Source organism: Pipistrellus kuhlii, unplaced genomic scaffold (genome assembly GCF_014108245.1).
Source record: "Pipistrellus kuhlii isolate mPipKuh1 unplaced genomic scaffold, mPipKuh1.p scaffold_m20_p_6, whole genome shotgun sequence".
NCBI classification, from domain to species: Eukaryota; Metazoa; Chordata; class Mammalia; order Chiroptera; family Vespertilionidae; genus Pipistrellus; species Pipistrellus kuhlii.
Window position 1 is genome coordinate 3,262,839 of NW_023425562.1, and position 21,822 is coordinate 3,284,660.

At 42.7% G+C, this 21,822-nt stretch overlaps 1 protein-coding gene across 3 annotated transcripts; it reads right to left on the reverse strand.

Moving 5' to 3' along the window:
* Positions 1–852: 852 nt before the first annotated feature.
* On the reverse strand, positions 853–21,068 carry DSC1 (desmocollin 1). 3 transcript variants are annotated; one of them, XM_036417900.2, is made up of 16 exons: positions 20,842–21,068; positions 18,371–18,455; positions 16,858–17,060; positions 15,535–15,654; positions 14,545–14,700; positions 12,985–13,129; positions 11,756–11,922; positions 11,252–11,386; positions 9,706–9,891; positions 7,883–8,142; positions 7,558–7,700; positions 4,992–5,204; positions 4,252–4,497; positions 3,301–3,422; positions 1,924–2,154; positions 853–1,133 (listed from the first exon to the last, which is right to left on the reverse strand). In XM_036417900.2, exons 1-16 carry the CDS (start codon positions 20,902–20,904, stop codon positions 936–938), a joined length of 2,673 nt encoding a protein of 890 aa, XP_036273793.1. In that variant the 5' UTR covers positions 20,905–21,068; the 3' UTR covers positions 853–935. The 3 variants fall into 3 exon arrangements, with proteins under 3 accessions (XP_036273793.1, XP_036273795.1, XP_036273794.1); XM_036417901.2 differs by lacking the exon at positions 853–1,133 and adding an exon at positions 1,219–1,259; XM_036417902.2 differs by lacking the exon at positions 18,371–18,455 and having other exon boundaries at positions 20,842–21,067.
* Between the last annotated feature and the right edge of the window lie 754 nt (positions 21,069–21,822).

A 21,822-nucleotide genomic window follows, 5' to 3' on the forward strand; every position in this document is an offset into this window, starting at 1 on the left:
TGTTTGTATTCTTAGAGGCAACTAGACGTCCTGACGAGCAGGCAGAATGGATGTGTGCGTCTAAGCCCACCTCCGGCCTCAAGGCTGCAAGTCTTTCAGGAAACCCTCTCATGTGATCCCTGTCAACTCGCTGGGAGCTTGTTCTGCTCCAAGCCCTCCCCCTAACCCGTGGTCTGCAAACTGTGGCTCTCGAGCCACATGTGGCTCTTTGGCCCCTTGAGTGTGGCTCTTCCACAAAACACCACGGCCTGGGCGAGTCTATTTGGAAGAAGTGGAGTTAGAAGAAGTTTAAGTTAAAAAATGTGGCTCTCAAAAGAAATTCCAATCACTGTGCTGTTGATATTTGGCTCTGTGGACTAATGAGTTTGCCAACCACTGCCCTCACCCCAGAAGCTGTGGAAGCGGGAAGGCACTCACAGGGCAGAGACCAAGGCCCGGACCCTGCAAGTAAGTGCACAGCGCAGGCAGCCACTGTGCCCCAGTGAAGGCTGCACCCAACACCCACCCCCCTCCACCTCCAGCCCCGGGCCCAGCAGCAGCGCGCTGGCACCAAAGACAACATCTCGGAAAGCAGAAGTCTCCCCAGGTTTGATAGAAAGTGTTTAATTGTCATCTAAAATAAAAACTCATTTTTATTGGACTCCGCGGTACCCAGCTCTCTCTCCCACACCCTCCAAGGACACAGGGAAGGAAAGATGCTGCGGGGGATGTACAGGCCACGGGAGACAGCGGCCCGGGAAACGGTGACGTCTAGAGAACGCGGAGGGAGGGAGGCTGTCAGACAAGGGGGGAGGGAGCGTGGCACGTGTAGTAAGTTCTCAATCATGGATCGGAGTTATCCTGATAGACACATGGATGCATCGGCAGGTGCAGGGTCACGTTCACATCCAGCGAACGCCTCCTCGGCACCCTTGGGGGCACCCGGGCCGGGCCCCTCACTTCCTTACACACGTCTTGGCCAGCGTGCGGAACTTGGGCTCCAGGTGGTCCAGGAAGTCCAGCCCCTCCTCCTCCTGCCGGTCGCTGCAGCAGCCCACGGAGCCGGCCGCCGAGCCCCTGCCCTCATAGTGGTAGGCGCGCACCTGGTCCTCGCAGAGCCTGTGTTCCTCGTCTTGTCCGCACAGGTACACCTTCTGCGGCGGGAAGAGCACAGATTATTATTTTTTAAAGACACCTGAACATATTAGCGTAAAAAAGAATGTCTTGGATTTACCTTTCACTGTTTAATTTTTAATCAGAGTGTGTCCTCTAATGGATTCCTACATATAAAAAATGCACATGGTTGGTCTGTATTACAGTCATTCTCAAAATATAGCAAATACATCAATGCTGCCAGGGAAGACATTGAGGAAAACTAAGACTGCACATTATCACAATCCGACCTACTAGCTCCGTCTGAACTTCACATTTGTATCATTGAGATGGGTCTCCGTAACTTTGAGTATTCTATTAAACTGGCTAATGTTAACCAGCTGATTAATCTGGACATAAAACAAAAAACTGAAAACCCCAAACAAAAGTTTATCCGACTGATGTTGACAGCCAGGACTTTATAACCATGCGAAGGACTCAGCACGCCAAGAAATGGTCACCATTTACGATGTGGGCACTGCTCTCCAACAAACGCCTCGCTCGGTGGCCTTCCTTGTGACGTTTAGGGGAGATGCTATCAGTCTTTGTACACTTCCTACACGTGTCTGCACAAGTCACTCCTAGATGAAAGTTTTGCAAACGTCATTTTAAAAAAGCGAGCTTCATGAAATCCTTTTTTCCTTTGGGATTGGACTTGACATCCACGTCTCTAATAACTCGACATCTAAGAGACGATGAATTCAGGGTGGGCGAAGAGTAAAACTTTGGGGACGTCCTGATTGACAAGCTGTGTGAACTTCACATAACGTGAACCGAAGACACGGCACTCACCTCGCCAAGCCGGGGCTGGGTAAAGCTGTGCCAGTCGGTGTACGTGTATCTGCCAGCCTCCAGCACGCCCTGCCCCGCCCCCTTGACAGAGTCCAAGGTCTGGTGTCCGCCTCCGCCTTTGACCATCTCAAAGCTCTGCTGTGTTTTGACTCCCTGGCCCCCGAGAGTGCCCACAGACATGCTGGTGTCGCAGACGTTGGAGGTCTGTGTGGGGAGTCTGATGTTTGCCTCCTACAAACAGAGGGAGGGTTAGAACATGAGTGACTCTGATGGAAGCTAACAGCTCACACTCATGGCTCTCCCACCCCAGGCAAGCCACTTCCTCCTGGGCCTCTCAGCTCCCCATACATTAAGCCAAGACCATCACGGACCCCCTGGCGCAGGGGTTAGGGGTGAGGGGTGGCCCCCAATATGTTTATGTTGAAGCCCTAACTCTTAGTGCCTCAGAACAGGATCCTAGCTGAAGGCGGGGCTACTCGGGTGTCACTATGGTAGTTAAATTGAGATGAGGCCATCCTCCATGAGGGCGGGGCCCTCCTAAGGTAAAATCTGGACAGAGACATGCACACACACAAGGAGAATGGCGGTGAAAGGCCCAAGACAGCAATTCTCAGACTCCGTCAGAGGGAACGTGTCCCTGCCAGCACCCTAACTGCTAATCAGAACTGTGAGACCATAAATTCCTAACGTGTTTGTCACTCAATTTGTGATACTTGGTTATGGCAGCCCCAGGAAGTGAATGCAGTAGAACTATGGGGTTTAAATGACTTAATACATGCAAGGCTCGTGGTGCTCGCTTAGCATAGCAAGCGCCCAATAAACAACATTTGTCGTATTATTGCTACTAGAGGCCCGGTGCATGACATTTGTGCACAGGGGGAGGGGGTGTCCCTCAGCCTGCACCCTCTCCAATATGGGATCCCTCTCACAATCCAGGACTGCTGGCTCCCAACTGCTCACCTGCCTGCCTTCTTGATTGCCCCTAACTGCTTCTACCTGCCAGCCCGATCACCCCCTAACCACTCCCCTGCCAGCCTGATTGATGCCTAACTGCTCTCCTGCCAGCCTGATTGCCCCTAAGTGCCCTCCCCTGCAGGCCTGGCCACCCCTAACTGGCCTCCCATGCAAGCTTGATCGCCCCCAAAAGCCCTCCCTTGCAGGCCTAGTCCCTCCCAACTGCCCTCCCCTGCTGGCCATCTTGTGGTGGCCATCTTGTGTCCACACGGGGGCAGAATCTTTGACCACATGGGGGCAGCCATCTTGTGTGTTGGGGTGATGGTCAATGTGCATATCACTCTTTTATTAGGAAGGATTGTTATGTAATCCGCTGTCATCAGTGTATCACCGTACAAGTGAAAGCCCTGAAATATGGCTCACCATTACTTCCTCTCCAGGCCCCTCAGTATTTGACACAATTAAGTTTTGCTGGGCTACGTCTTCTGGAATGCATTTCTTCACTGTTCTCTTAGTAGCAACACAGAAACATGTAAACAGAGCACCTGAAAAATAAAAATATTTAGGTAAGTAATATCATTTCTCAGGCTGACATATATTAAATCATTTGAATCATACAACTGTTCAAAATTCTCTTTCCAGAACTTAAATAAAACACACACCAACCTATCAGGGTTTTTATTTCATAAACTGAGATACCCTTGGGTCATAAAATTAAAACAGAATATTAACAAATGCAGATAGATTGTGTATAGTTAAATAGATTGTTAATAGAAAAGGACAAAAGGGAGGTGGGAGGTGGGAGGGAGGGCAGCATGGGCAGAAATTTCCATTGCTTTTATAGCTCTAAAAATAGTTGGCAGAATGCAATGTCTTAGCATCTTTGCATGTATTAGTCTTCCTCAGTGGCTCACCATATGACCATTTCCACTCATTCCACTCATTGGAGTATGCTACATCGCTTCACTAAGAACACTCATAATTCGCTTTTCAGGAATTCTTTTTGTGCACTCACTACTGCGTAAACTTAGTTGGTTAAAAGAGTAATATTATATATGAGAGGGAATCTTAACATTAATTGTATCCAACCTCTTGTTTTACATCTGGAAAAAAGAGCTCAAAGAAGAAGAAATGGCTTACCCAGTGTCTCACTAGAAGAACTGTGGCTATCCCTCTGAAAATCATTCTAATCTGCTTTTATTGACACATTTTTTTTCTTCCGTGACTCAGAACCCTAACTTATCTAGTACATACAAGATTATAAAAAGGGTACATTTAGCAAAGGCTATGCATGTCACCGATATAAAGAACTGCATGTATTTCCTAAATAGTAAGAAAACGTGCAGCTAACACAATCTAGGTAAGTGTACTCACATAACAACAGTGCGGAACCCAACACCATGGCAAGAATTGCCCATTTCCCGAGGATCACATTGGGGAGCTTGGCATCTCGGTCCCGCACTTTACTGGTCATTCTGCAGTCAGACGGAGTCGTGCAGTCACACACTCTGACTGACAGCACGTGCTTTGCAGCAAGACCGTGTCTATCTTTTATGGTGATGGGCACATTGTAATAGTTATAATCCATGTGTTGTTTGGCACGAAGAACGGCAGTTTTACCTATTGGGGGGAAAGAAGACAGAATATCTGTTAATGTGACCGCAGTATTATTCTGACTTGGAGTTCTTACGGCGGGGAAGAGGAATAGGAGGCACAGAATTTAGCTTAGACAAAAAATTCTAGTGATTCCTCTTTCTTTCTTAAAAATGATTTGAATTCTTGAAAAAAAGGATACTTGATATTGTTTATGCTTATATTAGAACAATCCATACTTAACATGTTATTCAACTATTATATTAAGATTAATTTATGTTTTCTTACAATATATCCAAAACAAAATATATCCTAAACTTCATAAATACATTACTTATTGCTTTAAGGAAAGCAAGGTATTATTCTTTGGGGGGGGGGGGGGGAAGTGGATCAATTAAAAAAAAAAACCTCCCTAAAATGAATATTTATATATTTATTTATTATCATGATATTATGTAAAAGTTAAGACCAGCCGTCATCTTAAGTTTCTGTTGATGACAAGATTTAGCATAATTACACACCATCTTTTGATCCTAAGGTCCAATGTTTGCTGGCGGAATTATCCAGAAGGAATACAAAAGGTGGGCCATTCTCAGGCCCATCTGCATCATTCGGTGAGAGAACAGCAAAATCCTGAGCATGCTGACAAATGGTCACGTCCTTGTCAACCTGTGGGGGGTGGTCATTGTTGTCTTCCAAAAGAACCACCAGTGTTCCAGTGCAAGATCTGCCGCCTGAGGAGAGTAAAAACAAGGCATGTCCACTAAACAATGTGTTTCCCACCATCTCTGTGACACACGCATGGCTGCTTTCTACTAACTGCCTCAACTTGGGTATGGCAGTCACATTCCCCTCTCATTTCTCACTGGCTGGTCACTGACTCGCTAAACTGTGAGCATCGGTCATTTTCAGAGCTCAGTCATATTCCCCAGGACAGCCTGGTGAGATGCCTGGTGTGTCCTGGCTAACATATAACTTAATACTAACACACCAAACAGAATTCACTTAATATTTTTATACATCTGAGCATACCTGGGATTTCCATGAGGCTGGGACATAGATTTCTACATTTTAGATTTGCCATGTAGTTTTTTGTGTTAACACTATAGACAAATTTAACATATTATATCTCTGTTCTCCATGTTTTCCAGATCTCCAAAGAGTACTTCATTCACCAAGCTTCTGTATTTGTGTGAAATCTACTTTTATCTTTTAATCTAGGTAGCTCTTAACTGATTTACACTTCTGATGATATCCATACTTTCTTTTATACCATGGAACCTACTATGAGAATATACTAATCTTTTCATTGATATCATGTGAATTTTTTAAAAATCTTCACCCAAGGACATGCTTGGAGAGAGGCAGAGGGGGTGGATCCAGAGGGAGGGAGAGAGAGAAACATTGATGTGAGGAGAAGAGAAAGAAAGTCCACGTGCTTCTGTATGTGCCCCAACAGGATTGAACCTGAAACCTAGCTATGAGCCCTGACAGGGAATTGAACAGTCAACCATTCTGTGCACTGGACAACACTCAATATACCGAACCACTCCAGCCAGACAATATCATGTGAGAGTTTGACCTTGACTTATAAATTCTAGTTTCTATTGTAACTTGTCTAGCTTGTGGAATATATGAGTAGATATAAATTCTTGTTTGACAGCATAATTATGGTTTTGAACCATTCAGATTTCACTTTTACTTATCCAGGAGCAGAAATTCACCCAAGATAATGGAATGATGGCAACATTAGTTCTGTCTCTCAATTCATGGTCTCCTCGTTCTTTGGTAGTTTTTTGTTTGTTTTGTTTTGTTTTGTTTTCCTATATTGAAGAAACTACATTAAAAGTAGGTGAGCCTGTCTCAACCTATGACTGATCAATGTTATGGCTAGACAGCCACCATGGTTCTTATTAGGATTGCAAAATGCCCTCAGGAAACTCGGAAAAAAACAAGTCTTTTACTTGTTTTTAAAAAAACAAGAAATTCCATGGTTCACAGGGGTGGGTGGGGTGGGTGGGGTGGGGTTGGTTGGGGAAGGAAAGCCTGAGGTCAGGGTGAGGGGGATCTGAGGGGCTCCCAGGCTCATTCTTTAGTGATAAATTTAAAACGTAAGTGCAGGGATGTAAAGAATGAGGAGTGGGGAAGCCGCCTGGCAGGCAACATATTGATTCAAGGCAACCATGTTTGAAGTAAACCTCAAGTCAGGGACCTGCACTATGCAAAGCAAAGCCAACAGCCAGTGAGCACACTAACTACCCAGCACTGCCCCATGTTCAAGATGGCTCACATCTGGAGCATATGTTGACTAGGTTTTGAGAGGCTACTTTATGACATTTGAAAAACATTTCTTCACAAGACAGGTAGGTTCTAGAATTAACCTTGGCAAATGACTGCAAATTACAGCAAAAGACTTATTCAAGATTCATTGCTTGATCATTTCTTTGGGAAATAGGACAAACATTTTATTCCTCATTTAGGACAAACCTACCCTGAACCCAACTGTTTTCGGTGGTTGGAACCTTTTCACCATGATCATAGTAATCTTTTCAATACCTGTCATAGTAATCTAGTCTGGACGTGGTGGCTCAGTGATTGAGGGTTGACCTATGAAACAAGAGGTGACGGTTCGATTCATGGTTCACATGCCCAGGTTGTGGGCTCCATCCTCAGCGAGGGGTATGTAGGAGGCAGCCAATCAATGATTCTCTCTCATTACCTCATTATTGATGTTTCTATCTCTCCCTCTCCCTTCCTCTCTTAAATCAGTATGTATATTTTTTAAAGACGTAGTAATCCAAATGTATATTCCTAAAAAAAATAAAAAAATAAAAAAATAAAAAAAGTGGAAGTCCTGGAGGAAGCCAGAGGTCAGAGATCAGTAATATGGAATTTGAACTTTGGACTCCCACCTCTGGTTTTGCGTTACTGGGGCCTAAATTGGGTGGTCTCCAAAAAAAACAATGCAACCATAATGCAAACAATTTTTGCAATAAATTTTGGCCTGGAAATAAGCAAATTTAACCCTAAAATTTTCTTTCAATTATATCCCATGTTTATATGTTATTTCTAGAAAGTTGCACCTACCTGCATCAGTTGCAACCACGGAAACATTGTACTGGTCATTTTTCACAAACTTTGATTCTCTGTCTAGCACTTTCACAGTTCTCAGGTCGCCAGTGTTTTCGTTAATTTCAAACCAGTTATCTTCATCTCCTAACTTCTTGTACCTATTTTAAGAAATCAAATGTATCAATAAATGCTCACACCGAAAATGGACATCATCTCAATACCTGTCATTTTGAAAAATACATAGAACTTTCCTAAATTTGAAATCAACTGACATCCCAATTAAAAATAAGGAACTTTCTGAAAAAAAAAAAAAAAAAAAAAAAAAAAAAAAAAGCATTACCTTAAGCCTTCCCCACTGCGTGTTTCCGGATCCATTGCTTTGTACCCCAGCAGCTCCTGGCCGGCGGGGAGGCCATCTTTGCTCTGAATGACCTTCACCGGCGGCTGGCACTCGGGGCCCTCGTCGCTGTCTTTGACTTTAACGGTGACGGTGGTAGTGCACATGGTAGGAGGTTGTGAGTTCGGTACGCTGGAGAACTGTGCCTCGTTAACCACACCGATTTGCAGAGTGACTTGGCGATTGACTTCATAGTTCAATGGCTGTTAGATAAGCATACTTAATTAGTCAGCATATAACACTACAGAGAGAAGGCTTCTAACCATGATTCCAAGTTTTAACACAAAAAGGAGCATCATTTTTATGCATACAATGGTACCAAAAAGAAGGTGCTAGTGTGGTTGAAGACTAATAATTAGCTTCCTATAATGATAAATGCTATCAATGTAAAATTTCTGTTTTTAAAACTTTACTAATTTTCCTATTCACTTTTCTTTGGGAAGATCCTGCCTTTGTGTATGTGTGTGTGTGTGTGTGTGTGTGTGTGTGTGTGTGTGTGTGTGTGAAGTTTAAATATTAATAGGAATACAGAATAAATGTTTGACTAAATTCAAATAGATTACCATTTATGTTATTACTTATCAACTGGCATAACAGTGGTAACCAAAACAGCAAAAGTCCCTTCAAGCTCAGTGCAAGAAATAGATAGACTGCTGGCATATGAGATTGGCTATAATGGTGCAGTTATCTGAGTATATGAGTTAAAAGACATAATCATATTATTTAGCAGCACCTTTCAAAGGACATTATATTTGGTTTGCTTAGTTCCTAAACAAAATGCTTGGTCTTGAACTGAATAATTAGAAAGAATCCAAAACAATAGTTAAATAATTAGAAACTGGACTTTAAAGAAAACAATAGACAGAAATCTAGAAGTTCCCCCTTCAAAAAACAAAAACAAAAACAAAACAAAAAAACAGAGAGAGAGAGAAAGAGAGAGAGAGAGAGAGAGAGAGAGAGAGAGAGAGAGAGAGAGAGAGAGAGAGAGAGAGAGAGAGAGAGAGAGAGAAAGAGAGAGAGAATAGGTGGTATAATCATTAAAGGTCCTTTTCTAAAAATCTTATGAGGAATCACAATTTGTACATAAAGCTTCAAACACAATAGAGTCTCTAAGAAATGAATGAGGAAGTCTATAACAGGTTAGCAAGACCTAATAGTCCAGTCTATTCTGGACTTAGAATAGAACCAGGTTCGGTTAAAGTAATCATTGTAGGTGCCAGTAATTATAATTAAATCTTTAAAACCCTAAAGCACTGGCCATCCCAAATATAGGGGGATTAGTGGGAATGGCTGCTTTATATTCAGTAGATTGTCTTATAAAATGCACTACGGAGAGCCAACAAAATAACATGAGCATAAAGGGAATTGGAAAGGCAAGAGGTTTGATTTCAAAGAGTGATTCTCTCTGTCTATTGTTCTAGAAAATGAGGGTTTTGGACAAGGGTGTGTCTGAGAATGCTTCTCAAGCTAATCTCCAATTAGTAATGCAGTATCTCTCTGCCTTGGCTTGCCTCACCTATGGAACAATGAGTTTTGTGCCTGCCATGCCTTTCCTCTAATAGAGAAAATAATAATAATAAAAACAGCAGTAATAATTTTTAAACCAATGTAATCATTTCAACATTGCATTGACATTCTCTGGTCACATACACACAGGAATGTATACACATACATATACATATATATATAAATGCCTATACATCAGCTAGGATACCAATTAGAAACCAATTAAAGCATTGCTAGATTATTATTTTTTGTTTGTTTACCTTGACAACACACAAGACTGCCTCATTTGTATTTGGGTCCGTGCTGATTTTGAAGTTGCCATTCTCGTTTCCCTGCAGGATTGTGTACACAGCCTTGGAGTGAGCAGTATTTGGCAGATCCAGGTCATGAACCGCCATTCGTAAAATCTCAACGTCAATTCTGTTTTCTTCTACTTCTGCAAAATACTAAACAAATTGCCTGCTGTCATTATAGATTTGTAGCTTTAACAATATGATTTTCTCCTCTAAAACTTATATTTAAAGTAAAAGAAAGCAAAGTAATATGGAAATGTACACTATCTTATTTACCCTTGAAAGACTAACTTATATCTTAACTCTCCTACTTCTCTGAGGCAATTTTCCTACTCACATTTGTGTCTATTCTGAATCTGCAACATTTACAGTGTACCCCCCTTCAGATATAGCAAGCACTTAAGAAATGCTTTATGGTTATACATTTTAGCCTTTAATATTTATAGATAATTATAACCTACATGCATTTCTTATTTTACTGGGCGATCTGTTTATTATGTCAATTATTTAAAAATTTACTTTTGATGCACTGGCACACATTTTAAGGAAATAGTTTTTCTTTTTTTTTCTTTTTTTACTTTTTAAAAAATTAAATCAGAGTTTCTTCCCACCTCCAAAAAATAAGTAAGGCTAAGGGAGCATATAAAATAAAAGACTAAAACAGTAGTAAATCAGAATCTTCTAGAGATGCAGGATGAACTCAGAGAAGGATGTCAGCCTCAGAGCCTTAGGAACAAAACAGATTTTGAGTCTAAGTCCAGTTTTCCTCTCACTTGGTTTACACCAATGAGATCAGGAGCAAGTCACTTAACTGGCCTTCCAGTCCCTCATAAGAAATATGGAGGAAGTCCTATCCTTACAAGTTATAGCAATCAGTGTAAACAGTTGTATGGACGGCCCATCACTGCAGGTGTTCACTTCTCTGATTTGTACTCTGATATTTATGAATGGAAAGATGAAGGCCACTTTCTAAAAGGATAAGAAAGAAGGAGTAGTTCCTGGAATCTTCCTCCTGCCTATGCTTTCTGTCTTGTGTAGCCCGGAGGGAACATTTGCCCTGTATGAGACATGTGAGGGGTCTGCACAGAGATGGCGGTGGGCCAGCCTAGACCACTGACCCCCCAGCAGAGTGAAGGCTGGGACCTGGGTTTTCCTTCATCCCTCAGGTGCTCAAGTACAAGTGACACCGGAGAGGGCCTCTCCTTCACCCCTTGAGAGGCGCTTAAACCCAAGGACTCTGATGCCACTGCAGGGCGTCCAAGAACACGCTGACTGCGTGAACGGCTTCGCGGGCCAAGCAGCTTTCATGTGGCCGAGGAGACAGCCATGTCCCTCCACCCGGGAAAACGGGCCCCGCAGTGATTTTTAAAGAAATCCTTTCATTTTTGCCTATTTATTTTGAAGTGGTAGCTATGAAACCAAAATGTGCACTTTCACAGAGCTAGCTCATTCTAGATTTGTGTTTTTGAAGAGGTAAATGAACTCAGATACACAGATACAGAGATATACTCACAGAATTTTCTGTGAAATACGGTGAATTGTCATTTTCATCTTGGAGTGAAATGGTGATTGTTCCTGTGTTAAACAAACCAAAATGTTGGCCGCCCATGTCTCGCACCTCCATTACTAACTGGTATGTGTCACATTTCTGAAAAAGGGAGAGGGAGCACTGATGAACATCCTCCCCCACAAAAAGAAAAAATGAGCATAAATAACAACAGAGCAAGAGATTGGTCAGTCAGAACAATGGGAAGGTGATAACCTTTTAAAACTTAAAAGCCATTTTTTTCCATTTCAGCACCCGATCAAGCCAGCAACCTGAGAGGAGACCCCGTCTCACACCGTGTCTCCGCCCAGGCCTCTGCACAGACACAGAGGAAGGGGCGTGCGAGGGGCCCTCGCCACCGCCCGCAGGAAGCACGCGTGGGGCGGCGGCCAGGGCCCTGCGTCATTCCTCCCGGGGCTCATTGTCAGTTCAAACGCAGGGGAGTGAGTGGGAAATTAATCAGCTCATTACTTCTCGGTCCAGTAAGAGCGAAGTGGTGGTGATGACGCCTGTGTCCGGGTGGATGGAGAAATGCTTCGGGTGATCGGGGATTTGCTGTAAGATTTTGTATTTCAGACGAGTGTGCAGAGTGTCAGGCTCGTCGAGGTCGATGGCAGTCACTTTCCCCACTGAAGTTCCTGTTTAAGGAAATCCAGTGTTGTCAGTAATCTAAAGTAGCAATACTGCAAACAGAAATAAAAGCAGTGCGTTGCTATACATGTTCTCCCCCAGCCACGAGTGTATGTGTTACAGGTAAGGGGAGGAGCATGAATGCTCTTCAGAACGCTGGGCTTCCCTGGCTTTGGAAGTCCAGCGAAGGGATTCCTGTGAAGAACAGGATTTGTGGCCACAGCTGGGAGAAGCCCACCCCCCCTCGGTATCTGTGGTTCTCACTCCCCCCAAGTTCACGGGCCACTTTTAGGTGGGACCGACTCTATATCTTGTTTCCTTTAGAGTCCAGCTTGATGATGTTAACTAGAGGAATAGTGCAACTGTGCATATGATGAAGGATTTGTGCTTTTATGTTTTAATAAATGTGCTGAATTAGACACAAACCTTTGCCTCAGGCTGAGCTTTATGGCCCAGAAATCCGTGTACTGAATATGGCTTTCACAAACCACTTGTTTTAGGAGAATAATATTAAATATACACATGTGATGGCAACAGACTAGAGGAGCTAAGAACAACATTTCTTGCAGGTTTTTTTAAAAAAAATTAGGCAGTCTTGTCGGGCCCCTGGGTATACCAAGATCAAGATTTTGGCAGCCCAGAGCATCAAACAAGTTTAAATTATTTTTTTCATTTTGTCTGGAAAAATATACCAAGTAAAGCAACGTATATTGTTATAAGTCAGATTCGCCTTTCCATGCTATAATATAGTTCTAGGTCCTTGAAAACGTAGCGAGACTTTATAAATATTCAAATTATTCTGTTTTATAAATACATCTGCGACAGATAGGTACAGGTCAAGTTAGAAAATATAAATGGCATTTGTCACACATTCATATTCGTTGTGGATTAATCTAACAAAGTTAGTGACTTTATGCATTAGCTGGCTCCTGTATGTGCACAGCAAACTGAGCACCAACAGGTTTGCATTTGAAGAGTATATGATCTCATAAACATTTAAACATGTTTAGCATAAACTGCTTAGGACAGTAATGAGTAAAAAGCGAGTGTTTTCCTAAACTTGACCTTACCAGTTCTGCAGTTTTCAGGCACAGTAAAGATAGTCACTTTGTTTTCAAAATACGGGGCATTGTCGTTATCATCCTCAACCTTGAACAGTAAGGGGAGTGGGTACTCTGGTGCGTAGCCATCGGCGGTTGTGGCGTAGGCGTACAGCTGGAAGGCAGGCAGACACCACAGCTTACTCTTACATAGCAAATAAGCACAACATCAAACCTGGCCGCTGGGGAAGGACAACATTCTAGAAGGTCTATGTAACGAAGAACATAGGCCGCAGAGAGACAGCACACCAACACCGTGTAGGCCGGGCGTGTGCCTTCACCTTCCTTCAACACCATTATCCCCCCAGTGCCATGCTGAGGAGGCAGTATCTTCCCTGAGTTAACATTCCATATATTCTAATGTTCCTCTCATGAGAATACATGCAGACTTCCCCGGTTATGCTAATAACTAGCATTTTTTTAAGCTTATTGAAAAAAACAACACAATTCTATTCACTTCCAGTTAATATATCAACTATCTCTGGGTGACTCAATTATTTTTTTTCTCTATTTGCTTGAGCTTTCTCATTTTTCTACCAAAAACATGCATTTCTTATGTAATAAAAATGCTAATAAATACACATACAGCTCAAAATTATATATCTTGGCCGAAAATGTCAGCAATTAATGTCTTTCCCTTTCAACAACACCACATTATTTCTGCACTTTTATGTGGCTTGTGCCTGGTTCAGTGGTCAGTGAATGGCTGTTAAGTTGAGCAGGTTTTCTTCACTGACAGACCAACCAAACCTGCCCACAGTGAAGTCTGTGCGAACTTGGTTCTTCTCCACGCAACCAGCTCTCCCTGATTTCCCCACTGTGCCCATCTTCTAAAATGAACCAGAATTAAAACTCCAGGTATGTAAGTTCTCCCTTCTCTCATTAGCCTTTTCAGCCAGTTGCCAAGTCCCAGCATTTATGGCACTTCTATGTCGCTATCATCTGTCTTGTCTGTGACTGGGCCCCCTCTCAGAACGATTACATCAGGATTTCTTGGGATAGGCCAGAGCAGCGTAATTTTTTCTAAAGTTCTCATGCCATATATACAGTACAGGCAGGGTTGAGAATAACTGAACTATGTTGTTGTAGGGAACTTTGAACTCAATTAAATGAACAGGTGTGGTCCTAACATTCCCTGGACCTAAACCTGCCCTTTAAAATTCTGTCATATTTTCTATAGTCCCCACCCCCCACTTTTCTTCCCTTTTCTACCCAGTATGTCCCATGTTTTTAAAATTCTTATTCATATTCTGAATGTACAAAGTCACAAACTCTAATGCTCTGGTTTCTCTTCAGATTGCATAAATCTTTCACCTTTTACAAAGTCACAAACTCTATAAAGAAGACTACATATCTGTTGTCTGTCTTCATCAATGGCATCAATAAACATTTGAAGTTTTTATTTCGCATTATCTATATCAGATATAGATAATAAATTATTGATTCTTTTAGAACATAATCAAACAATGCTGAAAATATTAAAGCAGTCCTAAACAACATAATTCTTCATGAGAAATCCAATAACCTTACCGGAAACTCTTGATATTGCTCGCGATCGATGCTTCGCGTACAGAAGATGTCGCCAGTGTCTTTATTAATGAAGAACAGATTGAAGGGCTCTTTGTCCACCCCGGGCCCACTGATCGAGTAAAAGATGGTGTAGTTCTGTGCCGCATCCGATTGGACCTATCGCAATGAGTGACAACTTAGGACAAGAAATAACTTCAACCTAACATCTTGCGATGGTTGATATTTTTATCACTTGCTTTCTTTCCTACTATTCTTTCTTTTCTCTGTTCATCTACCCAGTATGCCCCAGGTTTTTTAAAATTCTAATTCATATTCTGAATATACAAAGCCACAGACTCTACCACTTATTTGACCACAAATTGTTTTGTTATCTGCATATTTATGGACAATTCATGGAGTTGAATATACTTGTATAATTCTTGTCCACTTGTTCCTATTCTTATATAAGTGATAGCAATAGTTTTGGTAATTTTAAATTATTTGGAATGAAACACTTCATGATGAAAAAAAGGAAAAACATTACAAATTTCTTCCCGCAATTAATCTTCACTAGTTTCAAAGCTGGCCTATGTTTACACACCAGCTATGTGGCAGTGACGCTACATGTGTGATAAACAGAAATATCGGAGACTCTTTTGCAAGGTTACATGATAAGTAGAAGGTTAAGTTATGCAAAATGGGTAAGCATGTCCTTTGCACGTGAGTGCCAGGATGGTAGGGCATTTAGGAAAATCTGGGTATAGACCTAAGAGCTCCAGAAACTCAAAATATGAAACTCTCATAGTGCTAAGTACGTTTTCTGGAGGAAAGCAACAAATTACACTGACTCACTCCTACAGGCCCTTATTCTGGTGAATAGATGGTTGGTACCAATCGATTAGTACCAATAAGTCCAAGCCCTCCTTCAAAACACTGCGCAATTCAAGTGGGCAATGCAAGAACAAACAAACAAACACCCCCTCACGTGTCAGTCAGACAACATGCATGTACCTGCTGGACGTGCTGTGGGAAGGGGCCTAAGGAGTTCTCCATCAGGGAGCACGGGATCGGAGCCCAGCGCCGCTTGCTGCGCTTGAGGGCTGCGCTTTTGGTGTGTCTCTTTCTCAGAACCTGCATTTGGGGAGAGAGAAGTGTGAGCTGCTTGTCATTCCGAAAGCTGTGATGCTAGCATTTATGTCAACAGGAAAATAGTAAGGGTGTCCGTAACACTATCATGGATAACCAACCCCAAACTATTCCTGTTTTTCATTATTTTATTGATAAGATACAACAACACACACACACACACACACACACACACACACGAATAAGAACCAGTTTCACCAAATTCCAGTTAAGTAACCAGAACTTTATAAGGCATTGGTATAAGAGGTCATCTTGAGAAGTATAGACTCCCTAAAAATAGCTAATTTATTAATGAATATTTAAGAATTGATTTTATCCCATTAGAAAAGGTACAACCAATGTTTAAAAAATTCTAGCTGCATTTCAAATCATTTGGGTACCTAAATATATAAAGATACAGGTCGGCATTCATTCAAGTATGTTTTATTTTACGTGTTATGGAGATTCCTTACAATTTTGACGTAAAACAATGTTTTAAAAACTCTGAGCATGTTCTAAATTTGATGAAGAGGAGTCCTTGTGATCAAAAGGAATTTAGATGGAAAAGTCTCATAAATGGAATCACTTATTAACAACTGACTTTATAAGACCAAGTTCGTGTGTAGAGTTGGCTTGAGGTGATTTGTGTGAATTGCAGTAACCTTCGCCTTTCTTACGCCCTGATCACCACCAATTGCTGTAAGAAAGTGAGTCTGGAGTCAGAACTTTCAAACCAACCTGGTGGCCTGGCCATTATCCGTTTCTTGAAGAGAAGGAGCCCCTGGGGTTCTCAGTTAAGATGGGAGTGAGCCTGAGACAATCCCTTCCCTCTGTAGAGAGACTCACCCCCAGTCAGCAGGGAGAGAGCCGCTCGGGTGGAGCGCCACACCACCAGCCTGAATCCATCTGTTTCAGGCCCACCCGGTCTCGTTCTGCAGGTTGGTTGTTCTTGCTGCCACACCTCAGAGCGCTCTCTGGAAGCTTTGATATTCTGACTTTGCTCCCTGGCTACAGAGATGTTCATTTTCACACCACTTTGCAAATAGCTCCACCACTCCCTAGAACAGTCTAGTATCTGCACATGTTCATTACCAGTGGGACAGACAAATAGGTGAGCATTCAAAACCATGATTTTAACAGGGAAGGAGGCCTAGGAAATGAATGACTCACATAAGCAGACCAGTATGGTCAAACCTTTGCCTAATATACCTTCTTTCCTATTGCTTCCAGCACGATTTCCATCTCCCTCTGCTCCCGCTGCTGACTGTCTGAGAGGAAGATGGAGAAACTCTTCCTCGGAGGAGACAAGACGAGGTCGTGTGTTGTGTAAACGGAGCCATCTTGTAGAACTCTGAAGTCGGGATCGCTGGCTCGGATTAGGCTGGCCGACTGGAGACACTCCCTCACATTCACTGGGAGAAGAAATATCACAGTAATTTGTAAGATGAAACAGCAATAGAACACGTTTTACAGGAATGGCAACGGCAAGTTAGCACATGAGAAGCAGAAAGTGACACTTGGAATTTGTTGAGTACCGGCTGCTCTGACACTGAGAAGCCATGAACATTAAGTAATTAATTTAATGAAGTTATATTTTCCACTGCTTTCATCATAAGAGTCAATTTATGAATAGACATAAAACATTTTATTAGTGTCACCAAATTTATTGTTTCCACTTTACATTTTACTCATGGATCTATGCATACATATAAAATTTGTTGGTTTATATTGTATTAGTAAGCTATGACATCAGTAGAGTTTGAACATGTTTGCAGTAATCTTTGATAGTTAAATCTTGCCCACACAAAAGTACATAAAACTGGTCTGTACTTATATAATACTTCTCAGTAATATTGCAAATAATCATTTCATAATGTCTTTTGAAGGTTTAATAAATGAAATACTTTGTATGTATTGTGCTTGTTATCAAAATGTTTCTTTTACAGATTTATATTTAATATATTTAGCATATTTATTGTGTGTCTTTAGAGTACAGACTGTATTTCATTGAAATGTTCTTTAAAAAAAAAATATATATATATACATATGTGTGTGTGTGTGTGTGTGTGTGTGTGTGTGTGTATGGAATTAATGTAAAGCCCTGGTCCAAGCAATCTCTATCTCGCAGAGAGCAGCACCTGTGCATTCTGAGAGCGTTTTCCTAAGTGTAACCTTGAGCCAATGAAAGTCTGGCGGGAGGAATGTTGTCTTTGGACTCAGAACAACCAACCTACGCTTCCGATATGGCTGCGATAGTAAGACCAGTTCCAATTTCGTTTGACTGTCACAAGATGGTCTGTGAAGTAGTTCACATAACTTCTTGCGGGGTATGGCTCATCGTCATCAATCTCAAGCACACTTTCCATCGGAGGCACAGAGGTTTGGACACATCTGTTTCACACATTATCAGTGGAAGAATCTTGGCTTTGGAATTTGGGCAGCAGGTTAGTCAACATGAACTAAAATACTCTTCTGCTTTTGGTGTCTTGCTTTGCACTAAAGGAAGATAATTTAGCCCGCTGTTGTTCACTAATTTTTCTGGCATGAAAGTGTACAACCTACTTGCATGTTAGTTGTTTCTAACCACTGTCAGAAAACAACCACATCATCTTTCATTTCATGTCACATGTATCTACTATATGGCTTCTATCCCAAACTAACAAGAGCAGCCGGAAGTGAAGTGCAGCATCAAAGCTGCGGAATTCTTAATGCTGGTTCTCACCTTTGCCTACAAGTGTTTCAGCTCGAAGATGAGAGGGAACTTGAAGAGAAACTTTCTGACAAGCATCGCAAAACAGTATTAAAACCTCAAAAGAAAGAAAAATCAAGAGTTACATTTGATGATAAATGTTCACATTACAGTTTTGTTTTTTTGATAAAAATATTGTCAATTTCAGCAACAAAGAAATGTCCTAACCCTTCATTAGTCTCATCTTTATTTTCAAAGGGAAAAGCAAAGAAAGAGGCTTGAGGGACACCAGGGTTATGTATTATCAATGAAATAATTAAAGTGAACAGTAGTTCTTGGCACCTAAATCACATTAAAAACGCTAAGAAAACTTGTTACCAACCACTGATTTTATATGGAAATTATCATCTTTAAGGTCATTTTTAAGTGTCATTCTGATTTTTTAGCATAAAGCACATACTTAACCCTTGAATGTAATGGAAACATACACAAGCCATCATTTTCACAGACCCCAAAATTTGAGGTTATAGTTGATTAAGTCTAGAAAATATTTAAAAATTATTTAACAATACCCAAAATATTCACTGATATGAAATCATTCTTTGGATTGGCTTAGCACAAACATCAATGTCTAACTAGTCTCACTCATCAACTAATCTCAAAATACAGAGTGTAGCCTTCAACGGAGTAAATGATTCTAATTAAATGTAAGACACAACTATTGTCTCAAAAAGCCATCAGTTCAAGGAAAGAAGCTTTATTTGCACCAACATCAGTACAGAAATGTGAGTAATATGTTGTCTGCAATGTTAGGACAGCTACAATGTCACAAGGCAATTAGGGTCTTATGGGACCACTGTTATATATGTGCAATTAGAAAATATTTGCCTTCAGTTTTAATTTAAATAACCGCTTTTTAGAACATGATATGTTTTAATTTATTTGACTTTTCAATATTTTTCTTCCTAATGCCAAGGAATGAACTAAATTATGTCTAAAGACCTTTCTGAGCATAAAGAAGTCTATTACTAATCATCTAATTATATACTGTGAAGAACATTTTATAATTAGAAATATGTATACATATGAAATCGACACATATTCATACACACACACACACACACACACACACACACATTTTCGCAGGATATATCCATATTCCCATTCCTACACCCATCATCTCTCCTTCCCGCCCAGAACCCCCAACTGTTAGCTCTGCCTTTGCCAGCAGAGCAAGTGGAAGGCTCCAGAGCTACCATCCCAAGTGCTCAGGCTAAGTTAGCAGCTTAGCGATGCAGAGGGGGCTGGGGTTAGACACCCTCTGGTCATCAGGAGGACAAGGGATGGATGGGCAAGGGATGGACCAACGGAGGCTGGACCGACAGAGACTAAAAGACCCCTGGAAAGCGTTCACCACATTTTACCCAACTAGTGCTAACTCAGCTAGGTCTCCAGGTTTCATCCCCCTCCAGGCAGTTACAGGACGAGTACAAACCATCAGTCCCACATCATGTATTATTTATACGGAGAAAATATTTGTCCCCATACAATAAAATATTTACATTCTGAAAATACAATTTGAAGTTAAAATATTTTGCCAAAACGTAAAGAGGAGGAAATTCAGTGCTCAGAAATGCCAGATATGTGGGAAAACTCACCTCTACCCCTCCCCACCAAAACCAAAAGTAGCACCGAGTACACAGTTATAACGTTAAGAACCTAAGTGGGCCCTGGCCAGCGTGGCTCAGTTGTTTGAGCATCGTCCCATGTACCAAAAGGCTGCCTGTTTGATTCCTGGTCAGGGCACATGCCTGGGTTGCAGGCTTGATATCCCCAGTAGGGGGCGTGCAGGAGGCGGTAGGTCAATATTTGTCTCTCATCATTTCTCTCTCATCGATATTTCTCTCTCCCTCCCTTCCTCTCTAAAATCAATAAGAACATTAGTAAAAAAACACACACACAAAGAGGAGGTCAAGTTAAGGTTATTTCTTCAATGACTATCACATTATTATTCTTTTTCTCAAGTAACACCCTTTTCCTTAAGAGCTCCACCCTTCTCTCAGCTCTTCCCAAGTTAAGAAAGTCTTGAATAATTCGCATCTTCACCCAGAATCCTTTTCATCCTCTCCCAGCTTAACAGCACTAAGCATGTTAAATAACCGCAGCTTATTTAGTGACTGGTAGCCAGAGCAAACCTCGGAACCTTCCAGGCCACATGCCTGAGGAGTGACCTCACCCACTGTCCTCCTTAGACATCGCCACAGCCAGACTGCACCGGGGTTCCCTTCGGACACTAAGTGTGGCCTGGGCCTCGGAGGGTCAGCGAAACACCTGCCCCCCGGCCCCCACGCTCCCCACGCTCCCTGGGGTTTCTCTCAGATCTGTTTTCTCTCTCCCAGCTCACTCCTCTGCCCCCACCCTGTCCCCTCCTCTCCCAGGCCCAGCGGGAGGGGAAGCTGGCGCGTGGTGACCTGCCCGAATCCTTAATCCCGGCTGTTACTCACCAGGAGAGCGAGCAGGAGCTGCCTGCAGAGGAGGCTGCCCGGGGCAGCGGAGGCCTCAGCCATCACAGCGGTCCCGGTGGCCGGGGACGGTGGCCGGTGACAGGGCAGCTGGGGGTGCACCAGGCGCCCAGCAGGCTCCCAGAGGCTGGCACTGAGCAGGCACTGCTGCCACCCTGGCCCACGCCAGCTCAGTTCGGAGCAGAGTCAGGAGAACTGCTTCCCGCCTGTTCCTGGTCAGCCTTTCTCCATCCAATTCCCTCTGCATGTAAGAGGCTTGCCCGCGAGTGGGGCGGGTGGGGTACACCTCAACCCAGACCCAGCCACTGGCTCCTCCTCACTGCAGCTTTCCAAACGTCCCCGCCACTGACACATCAGCAGAAGGGGGGAACTCCCCAGCTCCCGGCCCTCCTCCCTCCCCCCAGGTTGATGCTCTGAAGTCCTCCCCAGTCATTACCCCTCCCACGGCCTCCCCTCCCCCCTGGCCTTATTAACCTATCTTGGCCCCGGGCGCAGTTGTGCACAGCTCCGTGCGAGGAAGCGACACCCACTCAGCTGCATTGGCAAATCAGGGGACACGGGCCCTGCAATCGCATCAGCAGCAGCTATCTCCCCATCTGAGCATCTGGGTGGAGGCCGGCTCACCCAGGCGGCAGCTCTGAGCAGGCACTCCTGGGCAGCTCACCACGCAGCCTGTCTGCTCCCTAGCTGTCTGCCCTCAGAGCTTACCAGAATGGATAGAGTCCTCAGAAAAGTGAGAGAGTAAAGAAATGGCTGGGATATGATCTTCTTGTTGCATTCTTTTTATTGTGCATGAAGCAATGTTTTTTTCTTGAGTATTTTTATTCAAAAGCAACAACTGTCTGAGACGCACTGTCTTTAACATCACTCCGTTCATCGAATTACTTGTACATGACATGCAGGACAGACTAGCCTAAAAGCAGGAAATGCCATCAAGATTATTCTTTTAAACACTCATGACCC

Bases quoted from the DNA above. Each gene is read 5' to 3' on its own strand.
- DSC1 (XM_036417900.2), bottom strand. From the start codon at position 20,904: ATGGCTGAGGCCTCCGCTGCCCCGGGCAGCCTCCTCTGCAGGCAGCTC. The intron at 15,655-16,857 runs GTATATTAGGCA...CCCCAAATGCAG, and splicing joins TGGAAGCAATAGGAAAGAAG to GTTCTGAGAAAGAGACACAC. The intron at 11,387-11,755 runs GTAATGAGCTGA...TCCCTTTTTCAG, and splicing joins CGCTCTTACTGGACCGAGAA to AAATGTGACACATACCAGTT.